This window comes from Capsicum annuum, chromosome 9, assembly GCF_002878395.1.
Source record: "Capsicum annuum cultivar UCD-10X-F1 chromosome 9, UCD10Xv1.1, whole genome shotgun sequence".
In the NCBI taxonomy this organism is placed as follows: domain Eukaryota; kingdom Viridiplantae; phylum Streptophyta; class Magnoliopsida; order Solanales; family Solanaceae; genus Capsicum; species Capsicum annuum.
Genome location: NC_061119.1, coordinates 192404477 through 192424208, shown reverse-complemented (window position 1 = coordinate 192424208; position 19732 = coordinate 192404477). Strand labels below are relative to the sequence as shown.

At 33.7% G+C, this 19732-nt stretch overlaps 1 protein-coding gene across 2 annotated transcripts; it reads right to left on the bottom strand.

Moving 5' to 3' along the window:
- Positions 1-15978: 15978 nt before the first annotated feature.
- Positions 15979-18915, bottom strand: LOC107841930. Of its 2 annotated transcripts, none has more exons than XM_016685780.2 (6): positions 18441-18915; positions 18056-18336; positions 17752-17855; positions 17465-17636; positions 17236-17367; positions 15979-16904 (listed from the first exon to the last, which is right to left on the bottom strand). In XM_016685780.2, the coding sequence occupies exons 2-6, from the start codon at positions 18230-18232 to the stop codon at positions 16128-16130; spliced, it is 1362 nt and encodes a 453-aa protein (XP_016541266.2). In that variant the 5' UTR covers positions 18233-18336; positions 18441-18915; the 3' UTR covers positions 15979-16127. The 2 variants fall into 2 exon arrangements, with proteins under 2 accessions (XP_016541266.2, XP_047253109.1); XM_047397153.1 differs by having other exon boundaries at positions 18204-18336.
- Positions 18916-19732: the final 817 nt, after the last annotated feature.

Below are 19732 nucleotides of genomic sequence, written 5' to 3'. Positions count from 1 at the left end.
CTTCACAACACTATCTATGCAAATGATTAATGTTAATCACAATATCATTCTATCGGAAACAACCTCTCTACCTCACTTCTAGGCAATAGTATAGACTATGTACATTCTACCCTAGCCAGCCCCCATTAGGTGAGAATATATGTTGTTGTTGTACAACATCATTCTGTTGTTTGCTTTTCAATTAGAACCAAATGATCTGCATCTGTGCTGTTTATACAATACCAATCAATTTGAAAGGGCGGGAGTACATACTTAGAACCTTCATAAAATGTGTTGTAAGTCATAACAGATAACAATACAAAATATTTAGAAAGTATTTAAAAGAAATTATGATCTAAGAAAATATTCTTTCAACTGTCCATATATATAACTAACTCAGAAAAATAAATTGGTACGGAGGAATTATACACGTCTTTATTTATTTTTGAAGCACCCAATAACACTTTAATATTTATACTTTACTCTAGAACCAAGGCTTAAAATATTCCGTCCTTGATAAACCTTTTAATATGGCTAATATATGCTTTGAACAATTATCAAACATCTCAACAGTAGAGCATCTCAATTCCCAAGCTCCTAGTGTACACTCGACACTGTATGTACTATACTTTCGTTCATTTTTTGTTGTTACTTATTTTGATTTTCAGCTTTACTTATCATTTTTGATATATTAAGTTGTATGTTTTATTTTTAGCATCAATTACTTATTCTCAAATCATTTTTCAATATCTAATATTAGGGATAATATGGTAAATAATGTTAATATTATTTTTTTAGTCAACTTGTCAAGTTAAAATGTGACAAAATAAAAATGAAAGAAAGGAGTACTACCATGGAAATACCATAGAAATGCCATTTTCAGTCTTCGTGTTCATTATGTGCCTCTAAAAGCATCAAATCAACAATTCTTTGCATTTACTGTCTCTTCAAATGATGAATTCTATATTTTAAAATTAAAAGAAGACAAAATTTGAAAATTAGTGACGCAACTAAAACGTATTAATTATAAAGCCACAAGCTTGTACTCCTATCTTTTTTAAGTTCTTTCGTCCTATAGTGTCGATAGATGATATAATAAATTATTAAAAGCTAGCCTACTATATCTTTTTCAGAAAGTGGAGAAATGAAAATTGATCACAAGAATTGTACCTAGTTCGTCATTTTTGAAACTTTGTTTTAAATAAGCCATAAATATTTATGTGATCACAAATTATTTCATATTAAGGATAAAATAGACATTTTAAAGTTAAATAGTTATAAATATAGAATTGTGTCATTTTTTGGGACTAGTTAAAAAAGAAAAGTGGGTCATATAAATTGAGACAAATAATAATACCTCTTCCGTTTAATATTAGTTGGCCTTTTTTCTAAAAATATTTATTTGATTTAGTTTTCCAAGTTTTAAAATTAAGAATATTTTATATGTATGTTTCCTATTTTACCCTTGATAGAAATTCTAAATGCATCTATAATTTACAAAATTATTAAATAGTGCATTAAGGATTTCAATTATCAACACCAAAATTAAATGATATTACTAGTTTCATTTATAAATACTCAATATTCTAGACGTAATGTGTATGATAAAGTAATATGTATCAAATTTTAATGTTTAATCATTGCATTGATTATTGAACTTTAAAATATATACAAGAACAAATATATAAAATGCATCTCTATTTATTAATTTTTCAATGAATGTACCAAGTTCATTGATGCCAACTAATTCAAAATGGAGGGAGTATCTATGGAAACCTTATTTTCAAATTAAAGTGATTTTATTGGAAATTTCATGAAATGTACGAGTATGAATTTCTTAGTTCCTAGCACATCACAATGGCCTAATTTCTTCGTTTCCGGCAATTCATATCCTAGAAGAAAGATTAATTTGCACTCCCTCGTTCATCTTTAATATTTGTTCATTATTCTATTTTGATATGTGTAATAATATATGTCGAGTTTATAAAATTAAGATAATTTATTTATTTCTATCTATTTAACACTTAACATTAAATACGATTCATTATCTAATACATTTCTCAATGCATTAAATTTATTATATTCAAGAGCAATATGGTAAAATTACTCTTATCATTTATTATTTCTTAATCCCCATACCAATTAAAAAAATAAACAAGTAAAAATAGACGGAGAAAGTATTTATTTTTTCTTTCTTGATAAAGTATGTTTTTTTTCTGATATATAGTTCAAGCTTTTTGATCAGCTAGTGAGCCCCTTTACTGTAGTATGTGAAAGTGAATCAAGCCATGTAACTATTAGGGGTGGTTTGGTGTGACGGGCAATAGCTATTAGGGGTGGTTTGGTGTGACGGGCAATAGAATATAATTTTGAGATAAATTTTTAGTATCTCTTAATTCTTTATTGGTTACAAAGTGTGGAATAACTTATTAATAATTGATATTGAGATAAGTTATTTCTACATGTGGGTGTTTTAATAATTTCGATATAATTTATTTCAGGATAAAATGAATAAAATAATAAAAATAACCCTTTTATAAATCCCTTTTTACACCTCACTTTCACATCCATATATATTCATGTAATTTCTAAATGTCGTTTATAATAACATTGATAACCTTCGCTACTTGTTGGTTTTTCGATAATATATTTTTTCTGTTAAAAAGTTATACTTTATAAATATAATTTTTATTTATGCATATATATTAAATTTATTTGACTAATATTTATGTTTGTTTATATTTTGATTTCTCCTAAAATGTTAAATCCACTAGTATTGATGATAATGTACGATATAATGATAACGTCGATTGACGATATAAGAGGTAATTGAAATTTAAGTATTAGTATTGATTCTAAAAGTGTTGAATGCTAATCATTAGAAATTATGAAGACAAGTTTAATAGTCAAATGATTAGAAAGGATTTTATGTTGCTAACTAAAAATAAATTAGTTGAGTTGAAGATTAACTAGTAACATATTTTTAATTAAATAATGTCACGATCCGAGGCTACCCCTAGTCACGACAACGGTGCTTACAGTCACAAGTGACCACAAGCTAACCCATGAGCTGATACCTGCTGTGAGCACTGAATAAAATGACACTGATATAACATATACGGAAGATAAGCTAATAAAATACTGAATACTGAATATACGTAAATGACAAGTCTGAAATATCTGTAATGACTGATAATACTGAACTGACTATCTAACTGATTGTCTGAAAGCTTCTAAACTGACTGAAGAATTGATGGGACAAGCCCCCAACTAACTCCGACTGTCTGAACACAAGAAAATACTGAAATAACTGAGATAAATAAATCATGTCCTCGATGGATGAGCACTCACCACTGCTACTGCTGAGCTGTCTAAGAATGGTCGGAAAACTGACCGTCCGAATCTATGTTATAAGACAACATAGCACAAAGAAAAGTATGCGGTCAGTACTTTGAATGTACTGTTATGTGAGATAAGGACAGACTGAAATACGTGAGATAAATGAGCATAAATACATGAACATGTAATATCTGAGAATGCAAGACCAAACATAAACATATTTCTGAAATAATCTGTAAACTGAGAGATTGAAATCTGTATAACTGAATAACTATAAATCTAATCTGTACACTTGGTCAAGCGAACCCGAACTGAGATATACTGAAATACTGATAAAACCTGTGGGAGATATTATATAACCAACATGCCCCAATCTGAGTTAATTGAGGTCCAATCTGTAATTCCAGTAGGAAGAGTGTCAGTATCGTGCCATGGGTATTAACACTGGTTGTGTGGATCCACTAATCTGATGTCCCGAAGGACCAGGGTGTCAAGCCTAAACGGACAGGTGAACCCTGAGAAGAAGTCAAGCCTAAACAGAAGTCAAGCCTAAACTAACGGGTGACCCTTCATATCCTACGCTGGCTGCATAATTCTGAAATACAGGGACTGCTACTAACGACTCTGCCTAACTGACGAGGAAGCCAATATTCCTGCATTTGCTCGGTGCTAAATCTTCTCCCAACTGAACTGACACTAGTATTGAACTGAACTAAGGTTAACTGAACATTATTTCTGATAGTGCTCATCATGGTCATATCAACTGAATAAATAGGAATATTCATGATTTAATTGAATCATTATTTGAAAATCTGAAATCATGTAAAACACGTAAATATCGGGTGTTCATAACCCACCAGCACTGAATGATCACAAAATATGACATTTAAGCTTAAAACTATAGTATGGAATCACGGTTCAACCCATGACAAAGACATTTCACCAAACATGTGGAAATCATGGACTTGAACATGAGGATATTCTAAACATGAGGGATCAACAACATAAAATTCACTTGAATAAGACATGGGAAACTGAGATTTAAAGCATGAATAAATCACTTATTTCATGGGATCATACATGGGCTGAATTGAATTTAAATTACCAAAAAAAACATGAATTAAACTCATCTTGAATATGTAAAAAACCATAATAATAAAAAAATCCATTCTTCACTTTAAAAGAGGGTTTTTGGGCACATACCTTAAGCTTCTTAACTTGAAAGGAAAATACTAATCTTGATGCTTTCTTGGGGGTTCTTGACCTTGGGGAACTTAAATTCTTGATTTCTTTGGAAAAAAGAAACTCAATTTTGTTTTTAGGGAAAATAGGAGGGTCTTCTTAGGAGGAAATTTGGAGAAGAAGGGAAAATAATGCCCTAGCTGATGCCCCAGTCATGATATGAACGATTGGATTGATAGGGAAAAGACCCAATTGACCCTCAGTCATTTAAATTTAGAACTGGACGCAACACGGTCTTATCGCGGTCGTTGATTTCCCTTACCCTGATGCAGTATGTATGACATCGAGACAAATACCGCGTCGCGGGCTTATCGCAGTGACCCACTGATTTCGTGATCCAAACATGACCCAAACCTTGTTCAAAAAATTTAAAACTCCTCCGAGACATACCTTTTACATCCCTAAACATGAATCAACTAAAAAACCAACGTCTTGGGGTCGGAAAGATCAAAATAAAAATTCTCGAAGTTTAGGGGTCTTAAAAATGACTAAGTCGCCAACACTTAGTGAATATTTCAAGCCTTAAGCCCCTTATGCATGCAACTAGAAGATGAATCGAGCTAAGATTAATACGGGATATTACAAATAATCTTTTAGTTACTCAAAAATTTATTTTTTATATATCAATTAAAATAGAGACAACTTTAATATTTTAAAATATAAGAGCGATATATGCTTAAATAAAGTGACACAAATAATAAAATACGTGCACAATCACGAGGATGCACACACAAAAATATTTAAGCTAAATAATATTGAAAATTTTATTTTTAAGAATGAATAACTAAAGGTTGCAGAGGATATATATATTAAAAAAAAAGTAAGGTGGAGATATTTTGGTAAACAAACAAGTCATTTTTAGAAATTATACAATGCATATTATTTTGAATAAGAAAAATCAAATACTCAATAAGAAATAATCGCCTCATAACTTATCTCAGCATAACTTATTCCAACATAATTTATCCCAGCATAATAACTAATCCTAGCATAACTTATCTTCAAACCAAACGACTCCCAAAAAGTATGCTCTTTCTAATAGCTTATTAAATAATTTTTAGATAAAATGGTAACACGCATCAATAGTTGGGGAATCGAAAAGTACTATTGAATTACAATAGAAATACTCAGCTATTATATAATACTACAGAGTAAATATATAATTACCCCCTGATGTTGGTCGAAATTTTCAAAAAGACACCTAAACTTTACTTCCAACCATTTATCCCACGATTCTTACTAAAATCGTTGTAAATACACTATTTTGACCAAAATTTTGACTATGCGTGTAAGTACGAACAGGAAGCGCGTTAATGGTTCAAAGTTGACTTAAATACCCAATCAAAAGCCGCCACATGTAATTATTTGTCAAATATTTTAAAAATCTCTTCTTCTCCACTTTAACAAACTCAATTCTCTTCTTCCTCCATTGTTTGCTTATTTTGAAGAAAAATTTTCTCTCTTCTCAAACTTTTCTCAACAAAATCATTCTTAAAATATCTATTTCTTGATATTTGACTGTTGTGTCTATTTTAAATTCTAATTTTTACTTTTTATAGTTGTTATATATCCTCTTAAGAAGCTATAAAGCTTCATTTTAATGGAGTTTTGATGTCATCACCTGTAATACCCCGCATGTTTCTAAGCTAGGAAGTGAATAAGTATTCCTAAGTATGAAATCTCCTATCCTGTGATTCATACTTGAGTACATGACTTACCATGAATATCCTAGTGATAGGATAGCTTATGATGCATTAAGCATGTTCATATGAGTCACTTAAGGTAATACAAGCTAAGAGTTTTAGAATCCATCAAGTTTTAGTGTTCGATTTTATAAGGATCATCTTTGAACAAGTATAACTAGATTATAATGTGGTATTTTGGCTGATTTAGACCCACCAAATTATAGAGAATCGAATTATCTTTCCAACGATACTAAATTTGCCTTAATCCAATACCCGAGCGAAAAGTTATGCCCATTTTCGTGAGAGACAGTAAACATAGGCGATTGGTTAGGCGCCGCCTAACCCAAGCATAGGCGATTGGTTAGGAGCCGCCCAACCCAAGCATAGGCGATCACTTGGACGCCGCCTAAGTCAATTCCAGGTGTCAAAAACACTCCGTTTTGAGTTATTTTAAAGGTAATTAAGTCTTTAAATGCTCCTTACACGTCCCTAAACTTAACCCTACGAAATATATAGCTTCTAAACATATTGCAACCCTATTTTCATCTCAAAGCTCATCATCCAAGAGCACTAAAGGAGAAAAATAACTAGGGTTGCATAATTAAGCTTGAAGATCCGATTTCAAGAAAATTCCTCCGTTAATCATCAAGAATCTTCCTTCTAAGGTATGCATAGTATTCATCCACGGATTCCTTTCGTCCGTGGAGTTCAAGAATCAATCTTTAAAATACAAAAGCTTGGTTGATTGTGGTGATATGATCATACCCATATTGATTCTTGATTGTTTTCCTCTTTTCATTATAAAGTATGATTTCTATATTGTTGGGTGTTGATGATCATGTTGTTGGTATTGGCTGATTCCCAAGGTGGAATCTTTATATGTTTTTGTGAATTCATGATATCATATGAGTTGGAAATATGTAAATTTAGTTGTTCATGATGTGTAATTTGATGAATTCACCTATGCGCATGTAAGGTTATTGATAAAATGCCTAAGGAACTAGAAATCATGCAATATAGCTAAATTGTGACTAAGTGAAGGATTCATGATATGCCCTTACGTTCCAATGACTTCTATGTTGATAATGTGCCTTGTAAATGTTGTTGGAATACTCATGAACTATTCTTATGAGATTATGCTATGTTTACTTGCAAATCCTACTTATGAACAAGATGTATGATAACCATGCAACCTACATGAACTTCCATGCTATTAGTATGTGTTGCCAATATGATTATGCAGTGAACATGATATTAAGATTGTGCAAGTACTTCCATGTGATATGAAATTCTTTCCATGAAATACATTGTTAATAACCATGCATAGTATGAGATCCCTACTTATGGTATTATATATTATGGACTCTACTCTTATAATCAAGTCAGTCATGTGTATCAGTTTTCTTCCATCGAGTCCTGGGGGTACTTGTACCCGAAAATTATAGCTGTGTGCCTAGATCCATGTCATGTTTCACGATATCTGAACTCAAGCTATGATTCCATAGACTTCAGTCAGTCATGTGACTCAGGAAAACCTCATGATCTTAGTCAGTTATCAGATATCAGTAACATTCTGCCAGTCAACGGAATCCAGTAAGATTAAATCATGCACAGTCAGTTATTCATGTCCAGTCCCTCCAGATGGGAGTATAGGTTAGCACCGAGTTAACCCAAGGATGAGAACTCACCCGCCAGTTCAGGGTGTGATTCTTAGTAGCAATCCTTGTGTTCCAGAACTACGTAGCCAGCGTAGGTTGAGACATCTTAACCCGTCAGATTAGGGTTGATGAGGTGGCTTAATCCGTCAGTTTAGGGTTCCCACCGTTCTCATTGAGTACCCACCAGATAAGGGTCACTCACAGCTATCCTTACCAGTGGCACGGTATTGACACCCTTCCAGTCGGGGCAGAGATTGGACCCCAGCTTAGCCATAACGGCATACATGGGGCATGTTAGTTAAACACTACTTCTCACAGTTTCAGTATCAGTCTCAGTAAAAGAACTCAGATAGTTCTTCAGATTTTAGTATATACAAGACTGTCAGATATAGTCATCCATGTTATCAGTTTTAATATCAGTCAGGACAGTTATCAGTAAACCATGTATTAGCTTATAAGTCATGCTATCACGTATTCACGGTCCCAGTTTCTATATATGTGTGTTTGCACTCCCACGTTCATATCAGTCAGTCAGTGTTGTTCATGCATGAAACCCTTTATGTTCAGCCTACCTTCCTCGTATACTCAGTACTTCAGTTGTACTGACAGATTTGCGCTATGGTGCTTTCTTTTCATGTTACACCATAGGTTCCGAGACACGAGCTCCAGCCCAGCAGTAACGGTAGCATTCCAGTCGCAGAGACACAGTGAGTCCTCATTGATTCGAGGATAATATGATTTGATCCATTTATTTATTATTTCAGTTCAGTTTTACGGAGTTAGTTGGAGACATGTTCCTTCAACTCCTTATTCAGACAGTTTAGAGGCTTTCAGATCTACTTTTAGATTTACGTTCAGATTAAGTTGTTTTGGGTATTTTCACCCACATGGTTTTATTCAGTTGAACCTTATGGCCTTACAGTTCTATGTATTTTGCATTATTATATTATGATTTACAGTATACAGGTATAGATATCAGTCATGGGTTAGCTTGTTGTCCCTCGAGGTCATGAGCACCGTGTAGCATTTTGGTTCAGCAAATCGGGGTGTTACATCACCAGACAATCAACAAATACGTAAATCAATACAAAATTAGGAAGCATTACAAAATTAACATAAACACGAAATTGGAACCATTGAAAAAGAAATTCAAAGAGCATTAAGAATGGATAAATCAATAACTGGATTGGGAGTGGGGGTGGAGGGGAGCTGCTGTACGTAGGCAGAGAGGGGGAGAAAGTTGTTGGATGGGGTGGGGTGGGGTGGGGTAGGGAAGAGGGGGTGGGGTGGGTTTATAAATTAAATAAAAAAGAAAAATTTATTTTAAAAAATAAATAAAATATGAAATTAAATATATTTAACATGTGGCAGCACCTGATTGGTGCGTCTGTTCACTCTCTTTGTTGTGACTAAGATTCAGCAAAAAATGGTGTATTTGCAACGGATTAAGTAAGAATCGTGGGGTAATAGGTCAAATTCAAAGTTTAGGTGTCTTTTTGAAAATCTCGGCCAACATTAGTGTAATGCCCTGAAAATGGGTTCCGAGACGTCACACGGTGCTTAGGGTCACAAGTGATCCCAAGCTAACCCTGCTACTGGCATACTTACAAGCAACTGAATAAAATACATAAATCTAAACAAAATCAGCAGAAATAATAAAACTTCTCTGAACTTGATAAATACAAAATCTGAGTTTACAAGATTACAACTCTGCCTTTACGAACAAAACTGAAATAAAATACATCGACACTACTGACTGTCTATGAAGCCTTTACTAGTACTGATTACGGGGAGCCAGGTCATGACTCCCAACTGTCCCAACTCAATACGACTGAATAAAGAAAATACAACACTTCTCAAACTATATAACTGACTCGAGCCCTTGAATCAAAAGGACTCATCTCCTGCTAACTGAAAGCTGCGAATTGACTGAATATGGTGTATACGCTACAACTTGTTCCTACATTATGAGACAATGTAGCACACAGATGTATATGTGGATCAGTACTTTGAGGATGTACTGAGTATATGCGGGTGTATGCATTTACATAAAACAATATCAATACTCTTTAATAAAATCATGCATGCAAATAGGAATGACCCACATGGCTCGAATAAGTATAGAATATAAAACTCTTAAATCATGAATAGTGAAACATGTAACAAATCTCATGGGTCATTATATTAAAAATTTGTACTCTCCTTTTATTCTCAGTACTTGAAGGCTAAAGGAAGCTTTAAACAATACTTTCAAACTCATGCTTTTATCTTATGGAGAGTAAAACTTCTTTAAAACTTAAGGACTTAGAACTTTTAGGAACTTTTAACACTTGAGAACTCTGGAACTCTTTTAGACTCGGGACACTTGGAACTCGGGAGTTTCTTCTAACCGACATAAACCATGTGAGCTACATGGAGTCCAACGTCTTACCCACGTTGGGGAGAGCTGTTCTATCCTTGCAATCGGAGTAGAACCTCATTTTTAGTAATCACTATCTCGAACTTGGGCCCATAAATTTTGAACCTACGATGGCACGTAGTTCTGGGGTATAAGACCTTGGAATCATACCCAACTCGGTGCTAAATACTACTCCCATACTCAGCTCAGAACTTATAGTAAATCCACCTCAAAATAACACAAGGGTCTATAACGAAGACCAAAACATATTTCTCTTGCTTTAAATCATAAGTAGTATGGATTCCTATCTTAACTTTTGAAAACACTTATCAAAACTTGTCAACAAGACTTTGAGATCATAATCTCCTTATAAACTCATCACTTGTACTTAGGACTCAAAATATAAAGCTTTAATGCATCAAAATCATATTTAAACTTCATGCTCAACCATCATCTTAAAAAGCTTACAATCATCTCAATCAAGATATTGGAAAAATAACTCATAAAATGAATCTCATGATTTCAACATCTCAAAATTCATGCTTGATAATAAAACATTCATAATAATCTTAAAATCTGGAAAATTTGAAAATAGGCATGAAAATATAAACAAAATCATGTAATTCAACCTTTAATCCATGGGAAATCTCAAGATCTAGCAAACAATAATAATCGGTATAAACCCTAACTTCAATTTCATGAAAAATCTCATAATTTGTAGAAATTTGTCTTTAAAATAAGCCTTTGGGCACAAGGGTAAGAGATTTACCCTTGTTCAAACCCCACATACCTTATATTATGACTTGTAGGTGAACAACTTGCTTGAGACTCTTTTTGGAACTCTTGAGTGAGGGTTCTTGGAACTTTTATCTTGGGAACCTCAACTCTTAACTCAATTTGTGAAAGCTATGGTGATTTCTTGAATTTCTTGGAGGAAGATTTGGACCTTGTTCTTCGGAGTAATTTTTGCAAGAAATCCTAGATTTTTTATGCTTGAGGAGAATATGGCGTTTTTGCCTTGGCGTGATGTATATAGATGTTGGAAAGGATGGAAAATGACCAAAAAGTACTTTTTGAAAATGACTAAAATACTGAACGGGATCTGCGATGGCTTGTGCGATGGTACGTCGCTGGCTCGACGGTCCGCGGCTTGGCCGTCTCACCTGGGCCAGAATGGGAAGTCTTGGCGGCGACAGCTTGGGCGACGGTCCGTCGCTAGCTCGACGGTCTGTCGGCCATTCCGTAGCGCCTGGCCAGAAGTTGGACTCACTGCCTCCGCTGCGACGGTTTGGGCGACGATCCGTTGCTAGCTCGACGGTCCGTCAGACCTTTTCGTCGCACCTGGGCGGTTCAAACTGCTTTCTGTAATTCGGCCATAACTTTCTCTTTCGGTGTCGGATTTTGATGAAATGGGTATCGTTGGAAAGATAATTCAGTTTCCCATACGATAAAAAGTCAAAATTAAAAAAATTCTATATGATTTAGACACTACTCACTTTGAAAGCCATTCCTTAGTCTTTTAAGAGCGAAATTAGGCTTCACTTGACAGGCTCTAATGGCTTAGACTACGAAGAAACTTTGCGGGGTCTTACAATTAGGGGGGTAATTATGTATTTACTCAATACTATATAATCTCATTACAAGGATAACATTTAAACTAGTGAATTACAATAGAAAATATTGAAATAACAAGCAAAGTAACAAAAGGATAGAGATGAGAAGTTTAGACTCTAGAAAAGAAGATGAGAAGAACAAACAGTTTCTTCACAATATGTATAAACTGTTTTTTCTAATGATCCTCGCGTCCTTTTTAAACCAATTCAGATTCTAATTGGACCTGGATTATAAATAAAATACTCCAACATTTTAATCGGCTCAATAAAGTTAGCTTATTGGTCCTGGATCTCAAATAAGATACTCCAACATTTTAATCGGCTCAATAAAGTTAGCTTGGTTCACAACAACCTGCTTTCTGTAAATTAACTTATTCTATAGGTGTGAACTAAGTATATTGATGAATTAATTATGTAGAGCATAATTGGTCATGGATTGGATGCAGTAATTAATTTGTTGTTTGATGTTTGATCTCCTAGCCAACTTAAATTGTTTAACGTAATTAGAAATTGAATTACTTCTTGTTGTAGCGGATCGAATGAAAGAGAAATAATGTCGTTTGATCATGAGATACAAATGTTGGAGGAGCCAATTATGCCATTGGTTCCATGGTGGATGAGAGAAGAGAATAAAGGAAATGGTGATTATGATCCAAAGGTGGTTTAACTGGGGCCTTACCATCATGGAAAAGAGGAGCTCAAGTTCGTTGAGAATTTCAAGCCCAAGGCCGTCGAAATGTTCATTCATGGAAGTGGTATAAGCTACGATGACTTGTTTGAAAAGATTCTACAGAATATTGAGTATGCAAGAAGTTGTTACCGGGAAGAACTCACCATGATGTACAGTAACAATGATTTTACTCGAATGATGCTTCAAGATGCATGTATCATTCTACATAATATCGTACCAATGAAGAGGGAGGAGTCGCATAACCCGCGGGCTGTGATTATTTATCATCATCATCTTGGTATTGGTGTTTATAACTACATTAGACATGACATATATTTGCTTGAAAATTGTAATGTGGCCTTTTGTTTGTTTCTTGGATTCACACTTGGTCAAACAAAGTTGCTACCAAGCACTTGCAAGATCATTTGTTGGCTTTGTCAAATTTGGTTGGCTAGTCCAACATTGCATGCAATTTGTTTTTTGTCAAATTTGATTGGCTAGTCCATCATTGCATGCAAGTTGTTTTTTTGTCAAATTTGGTTGGCAAAGTAATGTGTTGATGTCATTGATGACATCAACATAGGTTTGTTTTGTGCCTATAAATAGAGGCATTTCCACCCTCTTTGGAATATACCATTTAGAGAAGAACACCAACATTTGAAGAAGATTTAGTTGTGTTTGTTTTCTTCTTTGTAGAAAGTATTTGTAAGAGAGTTGTGTTGGGAAATACTTTGAGTGAACCTCTTCTTTGGAGTGATCTTTGTGAGGTTATTCTTTTGGGTATTTGGGCTATTAGAGTATTTAATTACTCTAATTTTGTACTCTCTTTTGTATCTTTGTACTCTTTTTTGTTCTGTTGGTGTTTAGTGAAGTTGTTTCTCTTTTGATTGTAGACGTAGGTCAAGTTGACCGAACCACGTTAAATTTGTGCCTCTTTTATTTTCTCAACTTATCATTATTATCGTTTTGTTATCGTTTTCAAACGATTACTTTGTTTAATTCCGCACTATCCGGGATTCTCGATACTAACAAAAAGTCAGGTACCTTTCACGATTCTCAAGATGTTGGTTTTGTTGAAATATGGTGATGATGGAGATAAATGTATAAAGGACATGGAAATCTCTTGCTTTAACTTTTTCTTCCACGACGAAAATATTGAAAAACCTAATGCCTCCAATAATCTGGGGATGGAACCCCCTCACCTTCTTGAAATATTCCGAAGAGTAGCTGTGACAGGTCATGATTACGATGATATCATGCTTCGAATACTGTCGAAGAAAAGATGCAATTATGTGTCAGGGTAACATGTTTCGTTCTGTGACGGATCTGAAATCAAAGGGCATTCATTTCATGTTTACTAAGATTAAATCACTGAACGGTGTAAGGTTTAGTCCTGCGAAAATTTTTCAGTCTGCGAAGCTGTTTCTCCCAGTTTGGGATGTTACACTTACAATGCACTCCAAAGTATTTTTCATGAACATATTCGCTTACGAATGCTCTCCACAGTTTCCTATGCCTAAATCTGTATGTGGTTACATAAGTTTCATGAAACTACTTGTCGTTTCAAAAGAGGATGTGAAGGAGCTACGAGAGAACAAAATTATAATCAACAGGTTATGGAGTGATGACGAAGTTGTGCAAGTGTTCAAAGCTTTGAATACTTACGGGGCAGAGGATAGGGCTCAATTCATGCAAGTTAAGAAGGATATCGAAGAGTACTATAATAGCAAAGCAAAGACTTGGATGGCTGATTTGAGAACAACATATTTTAGCAATCCCTGGTCTATAATTGCTTTGGCTGGTACTACGTTACTCCTCTGCTTGGCTATTGCCCAGACCTACTATGCTTCTCATGATGATAAATGTTGTCCAAAAGGAATAAACCATCTTCATTAGTTAACTTTGTTGATTGGTTGTATCATACTTCAAGTCTAATTTGACTAATATATCCCTTATTAATTCTTAATCTTTCTTTATTTAGACGTCTTTTGATTCTAGAATAATTAATGTCAAGACTAAAGTTGGAGAAGAATAATTAATGCTCTCTTGATATTTTAAACTGACAACTATTTTGAAATAAGTATTTTTAGTTAACATGTCAACTATAATCAAACCTCTTTATAGTGAAGCATTTGTTGGAAATTTTATGACTGCTATGGAGAGGTGATGTTATATATATACTGATATTTGACGTTCAGATTTCATTTACCTATTATAAATAAAAATATGCAATATTAGAAAAAACATGAATAAAAAAAGACAAACATTAGTAGTATCTTCTTTGTGAAGTTCTAAAATTACAGATATACACCATTTAACTATAATTTTTTCCTTTAAATTAGATATTTGCACTTGAAATTTACTGTGCGCATCATGGGCGGACCCACCTTATAGCAAGATGTGTCATCCGACATTGTTTCATTGACAATATTAATCAATACATATAATCTAGAAAAAAGAAAACAGATTTCTTGATATAATTGTACAATGACAGCTTAAGCACAAAGTCTCTTGGTTATTAGGTACCTCTTTGATGAGGTGCTTTCCTAGACATCAAACCTCATTCGTGCAAGTTTTTGTCACTTTTTTTTTTTTGGTTTCTGTAAGCATTAATTGCTAGTAAAACATAGCATGCCATTAATAGGATTTGAAACCCGAAAAACTCACTACTAAAGCTAAACCTAAAATCATAATGCTAAAAAAAAATTAACCATTCTTCTTTCTAGTTTGTTCATCTACTCTCTTTGTTGAATGTTGACATCACTTTTAAAAAATTTTGAGTAAGCCACTGGTGTGCATGACATTAATAATGATTATGATAAATATATTTTGGTATTTTATTTAGTACATAATATATTTCTTACAAAATATTATTATATAATATTTGAATATGCAGTTACAAAGAGTTAATTTTACAAAGTGTGCCGCTATAATAAATGATATGGTTGTTATTGATAGAATACTATAGAGAAGTAAAATATAACATGAAAAATCGATTTCGGAGAAAATCAAGTCGCTATGGTGAAATGTCATTATAATGAAGTGACGTTATAACGAGGTCTAACTATATTTTGAAACAAAAGGAATGCTTGGTCTGACTGTATTTTGAAACGGAAGGAATACTTGATAAATCCATCCCCATATTGATCATCATACTAAAACCCAAATTAGTGCACGGGGCTACCCTTGCCCAAATTCCTGATTAATTCAGAATCTTAGGCTATGAAACCAGATACTCTCTACATAGCTATCAAAGTATTACTCATTTCCAATGTTTCGTGGACTTTCTAAAATCGTGGCAGCAATTGTGTCCTATTATATTGAAAATAAAATATTTTTGAAGGATTCAACACGCATCCACCGATAATTTTGAAGAGTCAGAGCAACGTAGCTTATTTCACTTAAAAGAATTTCTTGAAGGAGAATGTTCACAGTTGGGAAATGTAATGAAATGCATAAACCTAATGAATAACAAAGTAAAAGGAAAGGCGCACACACACATTTTATTTGTTATGCTATTATGAATTGACAAACTTTTTTCTGCTAACATTTGTTTTGCAGCTTTTCTTTCTTGAGAGCCTTGAACATAGCTGCTATTTCATCATAATCCGGTAGCTTAGGATGGACATAGCTTTTAGGTTCTTGAACTGGAAATGAATTTACCCGAAGAAAGTTGTCTGTGAAGTTATCCTTAGACCTTTCAGCTGGCATAGTACTTGTACTTAAATAAAGTTGTCCAAGCGTCTTTGCTGATGATGAGAATGTAAATGAACAACATTCTTGACTCTCCAATGTCTCAGCATCAAAATTTTTCGAATGATCCCTTAATGTTTCATCCTTTATAGCGATGAATCTCGTCTTTTGAAGGGGGAATATATTCATATTGATATCAGTATCCATCTTTAATATTAAGGGAAAGAGAGGTGCCTTGAACATGAATAGTCTCTGATCTTGGAAATTCAAATCTTTGCTCAGAATAGACTCAAACTCCTCAACGTCATCCAAGTATATCGTCCCCTTTGCAAATTGATCTGTCTTTTGCCCAAAAATAAAGGCTTTGGTTCTCCAAGAATCCGTTTTTATTATAGGCTCAGGACTAGAAATTGTAGATTGAGACGAATCACTAGGCCGAGAAGAATTTGATACTCTCTCCTGCTCGTTGTTCCTCAAACAGTGCACTGAATCTCTAGAAGGTTGCTCAATTGCTGATAAATAATCATCAGACAGAGTATTTGCTTCTGTTGCAATGCTGGAATTCTTCAATCCTTTTTCTTCATCTTTCTTGTAACCAATTTGAGCATCATCAATGGTTTTATGCACCTGCAGTAAGAGGTGAAACTTGATTTGAGTTTATGGGTTTTGGATTTTAAAAAGACAACCTACTAGGTTCTGGATGAACTTTGTATATATTTAGATGAATTTTAGTGACAAATGCAAAGTTTTAACAACATAAAATAGGTAATGGCCAGCCCCTAGTTGGATTAAATAATCAAAGGGCAGTCGGGTGCACTAAGCTCCCGCTACGTGTGTTGTCTGGAAAAGGGCTGGACCATAAAGGCCTATTGTAAGCAGCGGCTGTTTCCACAGCTCTAACACATGACCTCCTGATCACATGGAAGCAGCCCAAAGACAGACCACATAACATAATTACCTGTTCTTGTTGTGATTCATTTCTGTATTCAAGCAGCAAAGGTCCTTGTTGAAAGTAAATTCTTGCTATTTCATCCACCAATCTGTATTTCACTTCATTTGAAACAGACTTTACGAACAGCTTCTCTTTTAGCTGAATTCAAAGAATAACATTTACAAACCTTAATCAACTCTATAGTTTGCAAAAAAAAAAAAAAAAGAAACCTTTCAAATGTGGGCAACCTGAATACCTGTTGGTTGACATGATTCACAGAAAGTAATTCAAGTGCAAATGTTATGAATTTCTTCCCATAACGCTCGCCAAAGAGCTTCCTGATCTCCGGAAGCTCGGGCAAATCACCTAGTCTCGCTGATGCAAATACAAGACTTGACACTGCTTCGTTGATGTCATCTGGACAGTCTCTGAAACAAAACAGAATGACAAAATTTATCAAGTTTAACTTCCACATATTCAATAATAGATCACCTAAAAGATAACTACAGGTGACTGTCCATATTAAAACTACTAAATTCGTACTTGTGTCTGCGGATATATGGAAGGTTAATGAGGATAAATTCACAGAAATTCTCCAATAAATCATATACTACCACCATATTGTCATCCATAAATAACTGCTCAACCTGAAAATCAATATAAAAACAACAGGCCAATCATCAATTTTACAAGTTGTTACATGGACAAAAATTCCTATGCGCTAGCAGGGCATATGCTAATAATTTTGAAAAAAAGCAGAGATGTTAACATATAATTCTATGCGAACTATTAACATTTTCTGTCAATAATACATATATATACTAAAAAAACGTGAATTTCAACGGACATTTCCATCAAACACCATAGGAAAAGTGGCAGCGTCAGAATTTTTACGAAGGGGTTCAAAATATGAAGAAGTGAACACAGAAGAATCTGTCAGAAACATCTCCCACGAGCCAATTTTCGACAGATTTTCCTCGGCAATTTCGTCGTACCCTGTCAAAGACAATTTGGTACTGTCCATGTCTAAGTAGCTGCCCTAAGTCATCTCTCAACTGCTTGACAATGCAACCTCTCTTGTTTTTCAGCAGCTTAATCCGGCACTTAACTCTTCTAATCAAATTCTTACTGCCAATAAAAAAATACAATAATTACATTAGCTTAATTATATCAATTCTTGGCAAGAAATTAACTAATGATAAAGAAGGGGAAATTGAAATAATTGAGTTTACCATTTTGTAGCTTTTCTCCACCCAAAAATTGCATCAAACATGTCTGCAAGAATTATATGATGCAACAGATAAACTAAGCGTAAAGAGTAGCGGTCACTTTTAAAATTGATCAACGCCAGTGAACTATGCTTAGAGAATTATTATGGCTAGTGAAAATGAAATCGAAAAGGAGTAAAAGCATGTGTATTTTCACTTTTCAGTAATTTATTCATCAGCTAAAAGTGAAAGTAGAAGAACAAATATATAGATATGACCAGTAATAAAGTTTTGTATTTTTCTATTATATGTTGTGCTAGGTTGTTAGTTTAGGAAAAAGTGGACAATTGAAATTAACGAAAAAGATTAAAAAGCAGCTTTTAAACTGCAAATCCACTAAATAGCCATTAGCCCATGAATTCTATCACGTTCATCAATTTCTTTTTTAACTTTCTTCCCGCCATTTTAGTTACCATATTCTGATATTATTTATCTTCAGTTAAATATCATACACTAATTAAAATAATTTTAAAAATAGCAAGAGAAAACTTTGAAAAAGAAAGGGGTATTTTCTTTATTTTAATTTATGTGATGAAAAATAAAGTTTAAGGGGAAAAAAAGCTTCTGAAATTTGTTATGTAAAACAAGACATAGATATTTATGTAAATATAATCATCTCAATAATGATATATTAAAAAAGACAGTATAACATGCAGATTGAAGAAGTAATACTCCCTTTGTTGATTTTTACTTGTTCCTATATTAAAAAATTAATGTTCAATTTTGCTTATTGTATAAATTTCACCGATGATAAGTTAACTATCACTTCACAAAAGCAACTTAGCTATTTTTCTAACACAAAAATAATTTAACTTTGGTTAAACTAACATAAAAGTAACATTGATCGAAAATATAACTTTTCCGTTCCTGGTCGGGTACAGTTTTCTTTCTCTTTCTCCCGTGTAGCCGTTACCTGAATTCGCGCAAGTGACCTTAATGTTGCGACTTAGGCATTACCCAATAGAGTTGCAAGGCTGACAGATCCAATCAACCCACAATTTTCACTCTTTTTTATTTTTAAATCTAACAAATAAAATTTGAAAAACACTCAACCCGACTGGACCCAATCAAAAACCCATTTGAAAAAGTAAATATTTTTTTTAATTGCTAATGTCATAATCTTTCTTTTTCACTGTCTTTTCAATATATGTTCTGAAATAATATTCCTTATTTCTTTTAACACCAACTCAACTAAAGTTAGAAATGAAATTTTGAAGCAAAAGTATTCTTTAGTGTCAACTCAAGAAGAGAGTTCA